The sequence below is a fragment of the Condylura cristata genome, unplaced genomic scaffold (assembly GCF_000260355.1).
Source record: "Condylura cristata isolate star-nosed mole 26May11 unplaced genomic scaffold, ConCri1.0 scaffold00011, whole genome shotgun sequence".
In the NCBI taxonomy this organism is placed as follows: Eukaryota; Metazoa; Chordata; class Mammalia; order Eulipotyphla; family Talpidae; genus Condylura; species Condylura cristata.
The window spans coordinates 54,980,126-54,985,953 of record NW_004567112.1 but is presented as its reverse complement, the minus strand read 5'-3'; the positions used below and the strand labels follow the sequence as shown (position 1 = coordinate 54,985,953).

At 41.7% G+C, this 5,828-nt stretch overlaps 1 protein-coding gene across 1 annotated transcript; it reads right to left on the bottom strand.

Annotated features, from left to right (window-relative positions):
* Positions 1-2,515: 2,515 nt before the first annotated feature.
* On the bottom strand, positions 2,516-3,918 carry IFIT2 (interferon-induced protein with tetratricopeptide repeats 2). The gene is given in 2 exon segments (XM_012723530.1): positions 2,516-2,709; positions 2,712-3,918. Coding segments are annotated over 2 exon segments (1,245 nt in total). The 5' UTR covers positions 3,904-3,918; the 3' UTR covers positions 2,516-2,656.
* Between the last annotated feature and the right edge of the window lie 1,910 nt (positions 3,919-5,828).

Here is a 5,828-nt window from a genome sequence, read left to right as displayed (position 1 = left end):
CTGAAACAGAGATCAAGACGACAACGCAGAAGTGCAAGTAATCTGTGATGACTCAGTCCATATTTGTTGTTTGAATGACCGAAACTCAGGTGCCTGTTATTCACCAGGTGAGTACATGAGGAGAGTCCAATGTCCAACCCGGGGAGATATGTAAAGTGCTAGGGAACTGAAGCCATTGCAGTCAGTGTGGTCCCATATTTTATATGTGGAGAGTGAGATTTCAGAGAAGGTGAGGGATATGCACTCAAACAGCACATTTAAATGATTATCCTTATTTTTCATTTCCAAATCATTTAGTGTCTTGAGCAGGAACTCCCTGGTAAAACAGGGGTTAGTCTCAGTGCTATCAACCTATCACCAGCCACTGCAGCATGAGTTCCATCCCAGCCAGGGAGGTGACTCACATGGCCCAAGAGACGGCTCCTGTCTGGTCTGCTGCCTCTCTCAGCAGTATATTTCAATGGCTCTGAGAGTTCTGTTCTCCACCCTGTATCTAGTGAATCCTCTCACCATCCCATCCCTTGTCCAGTTCTAGTATGCATATATAAATAAGAATGAATGTTTAAAAAATCATTTATTGTCTCTGAGTCCTCACATAACTATGGAGAGGGTAATAAACTGGCCCTCACATTTACCTCAAGGCATTTGTTGCAGCCAAGGTTTAGGGGACAGGACACAGCAGTGCAAGAGAAATACACTTTTTTTTTTTTTTAAAGATTTATTTATTTGTACATACAGAACTGGGGTACAGGCCAGAGGCCCAGGGGTGGTGAGAGGATTCACCAGAGACAGAGTGGGGAGCAGAACAGGCTGACTAACAAGGTACACTGCTGAGGGGAGCAGCGGGCGGGTCAGGAGAGGTCTGCCACGCCATGTGGTCACCTCCGGGGCAGGCGGGAATCGAACTCATGTGGAAGTGGCTTTAGCTTCTGAGTGCTGTGCTTTAACCCGCTGCGCCACCAGGGAGGGCCGAGAAATACACTTTTAACACAGATCCCAGTAGCTCTTTCCAAGGCCTCCAGGAGCCCTACCACTACAACCAGGAGTCCTTTCACTACAACAATCAGGATTCCCTCCCCAGGCACCAGATCCATTCAGGTGAAACTTAGTCAAGCCACTCAGCCTTCTCCTGGAGAGCACATTGTCTTTCTCTGTCAAGTGGCCTGCAGCCCCTTTGTGTCCCCGTGACTTGTATTTTCACCTGAAGACACAGGAGGGACCTGACAGACGTGGTGGGATCTAGTCCTGTTCTCTTCTTTCCTACTGTAAATTGGGCAAATTTCTTATGGCCTCCTGATGGGGCATAAACAGAATCTGCGATACCTCCTCATTTCTCAATATGGAGTCAAGAGGAAAAAGAGAATGTGGATGAATGCAGCAGATGTTAATGGGGAGAGAGCAATTAGCAGCCTCAGGTCAGTGCTGGCAGATACTGTGAGTGTGCAGGTGAGAGCCTGTGGGAGCGGAAGAGTGGAATATAGAGAAAATGTGTTTGCTGTGTTTCTGGATTATGACCAGTCAGGATTATTGGGGACATGTCATCTTGTTGTAATTTTATTTATCAGTTGGGGCGATGAAAGAGTAAAGACACAGCACAATTTCAGAAAAGTTACAACACTCTTTTATATTCTGTCACATCCACATTTTATTAATTACATCTACACTATTTTATCAAAAATTTGTACTGTGAATACTTATGGTCTCAAGTACATACAACAGTAATATAGAAGCTAGTGATACAATAGTTGGAATTTTATTATCAGATGCTTGAATTTTATACATTATTTTCATTACTTAACAAAATTGTTAATGTACATGTATTTAATATTTATTTATTTACATATACATAACTGAGTCACAGGCAGAGGTGTGTGTGGGGGTGAAGGGTGAGATGGAATCACCAGACAGAATGGGGTGCAGAACAGGCAGATTGACTGAACTACCCTGCTGAGGTGAGCAGTGGCATGAAAGGGAAGGTCTGCTTTCTGTCATCTCTTTGGCCAGGATTGAAATTGTGGTGTAGTGCCTGCTGATAGCTACAGAGTGCTGAGACTTAACCCCTGTGGCACCAGGGAGGCCTTGACTATTTATTAAAATGTGTGACTGATAGTGTTGTGTCTATTGAAGGTAGACATTCATATACTGTGATACAATTGCCACTGTAGTGCTGACAATCTTTTATTCATGACCTAATTCTTTTTTTTTTCAAGGCACTTGCCAGTTTCATTTCTTTTTTTCTTTCTTTAAAGATTTATTTATTTGTGCATACAGAACTGGGGTACAGGCCAGAGGTGCAGGGGCGGTGAGAGGATTCACCAGAGACAGAGTGGGGAGTAGAACAGGCCGATTTATTAAGTACACTGCTGAGGGGAGCAGCGGGCGGGTCAGGAGAGGTCTGCCATGCCATGTGGGTCACCTCTGGGGTGCGGATTGAACTCATGCTGAAGTGGCTTTAGCTTCTTGGTGCTGTGCTTAACCTGCTGCTCCACCAGGGAGGGCCCTCATTTCTTTTTTAAAGGTAAGAATGATGAAGATCTAATGTCTTACATAGCCCATGTCCAACGCCTTCCCTCTTTTTGCCATATCAGTTATTAAGATGTTAGTCTCAGCCTGGTGTTGGGGCTCAGCTCCTGCCAGCTTTCTGTCTCCCTGGTCCTCACTTCTCAGCTACAGATGCTGATGGGATGAGGCTTCGGGAGCCCAAACCCTCTCAGAGTTTTGGCCCTCTGGCTGCATTTCTCCATCGTGCTCTTGAAGAAAAGTTAACAGGGACACAGCCTGAGCATCGGCTCCATTTATAGAGAGCCTCCTGGCAAGTTTTTGCAGCTTAGTTTTCATTTTTTCTTTCTCGGTGGATTGTTGGTGTATTTTCACACCTTCTATGAAGTGGTGGATGGCTTTGTGTTCACACTTCATTTGATACAACTGAAAGTTGCCATAACGCAAGTGGAGCCTCTGTTTGGCTATGGGATGAAGTTCATTTTTGAATTCTTTTTGAAAGTAATGCTCTGCTTCGTCATACTGACCTGCTAGTATATAGAGGGTGGCAAGAATGGAGCAAACACAGAAATAGTTTCCACTACTCTCTTCAGCTATTTTAAAATGATAAACAGCTTTCCCTATTAGTTCCTGTAACTCCTTCCTTTTATCATACCTCCCGTTTATGCCCCTATTTTCCAGGTTGAGGACTTTTTCTCTATAGCAGTACCCCAAGTGGAAATGAATGTGAGAGTTGTTAGGCATGTACTCTAGAGCCTTTTCCTGCAGTTTCATAGCTTTATCCAGGTCACCTTTGCTTCGATAAAACTTTGCTGCCTGGCGAATGACATCTGTTGCACACGGAGCTTTCTCCAAGGCCTCTTCCACTAACCTCTCTCCTTCATCTTCTTCATTCATCCTTTGGAGTTGCAGAGCGAGGAGGACTTTAACATACTGGTTGTTAGGATCCAGCTGAATAGCCTTCTTCAGAGTGTCCAAGGGATTCACATGTACTTGTTTGCCCTCTAGCCGGAAAGCTGCGATTGCAAATCCAGTGGTGAATTCTGGGTTCTCTGGTTTCATTTCCAGAGCCTTCTCAAAACACACCTTCGCACTTTCATTTTGCTTTCCACACTTTAACCGTGACCACCCTTCCTCACTGTATATCTCAGGACACTCAATACTGTAAGGGTTTGAAAACTTCTTACAGACTTGTTTCACCTTGTCTACATACATCTGAGCTTCTGAGAATCTTCCCAGGTGATAGTAGACCCAGGCGTAGTTTCCCCAGGTGACCAGACTTCTGAGTTCTGCTTGATGAGCATCGTGGGCTTGCTGGATGGACGCTTCAGCTTGCTGTAGGCATTCCAGGGCTGCCTCATTTTGGCCTCTGCAGGATTTTATGTAGGCCAACAGGTTGCACATTGTGGCTTTGAACTCAGTGTTTTGGAACTCAATCTGGTTGCACACTCTGTCTTCAAAATAATCCAAGGAATTTTCTCTCTCCACCAGCTTCCAGGTGAAATGGCATTTTAGCTGCTGTAGACTGCTCTCCAAGGATGTCTTCCTGGTCCCACTGTTGGAAAAACAGAAAGGTGAACACTTTAGATAGAACACAGATTCTTGCAGCAACAACCACAGTTGAGTCTTATCTTTGCCACTCAAAAGAGAAAAATCTTTCCTTTTTTTTCTTTTGGTATTTTGGCATCATGTTACACTGTCTGGCAAAGCAGCATTGGGGAGTGATTGTTGGGAACGGGAGGCTAAGGGAGATTGCAGTGGGCTGAGCTTTGGGCCTGAGGCTCGGTTCCCTTGAACAGGGCAGTTTTGTTAGGGTGCACTGGGCCCTGCTTTCTGCTTATGAGATCTCTGCAGGGGCTGGAGAGTCTATGGCAACTGATTTCAGTGTCATTTTGAGTTTAGGTAGCTTTGCAGAAGTAAGTCTACTGAAATGGTTTTGTTTTTCATTCAGTCTTTTACATTTTGAAAATGTTATTTTTAATATTTCCTCAACCTGATATCTGATTCCTCGCTACCTCTCTGAAAATTCAACTCTAATTTATCTTTTTACTTCCTTTGTTCTCCTTAATTTGTCTTTTTAAATCTTTATTATTTTCTATATCCTATCTAATCATAGGACCTTTCATATATCTTTAATTGAATTTTCTTTTTGCTTAGACAACTTTTAATAATAATTAGTTTTGTTTGTCTTTTTATTATTGCAATGTATACTCATTTTCCTTGAGCACTTCCATTTAAGTTATTTAAGTCTTATTCCAACCATTCTTTACTTTTAGTCATTCCCCTACATTTGTATTACTTTATCTTTTGCTAGTATTTTTAGATAAATCTTTTATTTTGCATATATTTTTACATCATTCTTTATTTTATACATTCTTCATCCTAGTTGTAATCCTCATGGACTTTCACCACCACTTTACCCATGTGCCATCACCATAGTCCTATGTGCTCTTCTAGAATGTGTCTACTTTATAGTTGTTACTTGATGTTCTTTTTTACTTTATTACACTCACTATATGTGTGTGTGTGTATGTGTGCATATATGCATCCTTTTTTTTTCCTGATCCATTACACTCCTGCTATGAGTGAAACCATAGATATTTTTCTTTTTCTTTCTGGCTTATCTCACTAAGCATGATCTAGTTTTCTAGCTCCATCCATGTTGCTGCAAATGACATGAGTTTCTATTTTTGATTGCTGAGTAATATTCCATTGTGTATATGTACCACATCTTCTTGACCCAGTCATCTATTTTTAGGCATTTGGGTTGATTCCACATTGTCCCTATTAAAATAGAGCAGCAATATGGAGCCACAAAAGCCTCAAATAGCCAAGGATCTTCTGAATAGGAAAGAAGGGAATGGAGGTATACCTCAGACTTCAAATATACTATAAAGCTATAATAATCAAAGCTACATGGTAGTGGAGTAAGAACAGACACACAGATCAATGAAATCAAATAGAAAACCCAGATATAAATCCACAGCTTTATGGACAGCTAATCTTTGACAAAGGAGCAAAGAATATGCAATGAAACAAAGAAAGTTTGCTCAACAAATGGTGGTGGGAAAACTGGGCTTTTACAAGCAAAGAAAAAGAAGCTAGTTCACTACCTTGCACCATACACAAAAAACAACTCAAAATGGATTAAGGTATTAGAAATAAGACCTGAAAGCATAAAATATATAGAAGAAAATATTGGCAAAACACTACATGACATAAACCTCAGTAACATCTTTAAACATACATTATCCAAAACAAGGATAGTAAGGAAAGGATAAACAGCTGGGACTACATCAAATTAAAGAGCTTCTGTACAGCAAAAGAGA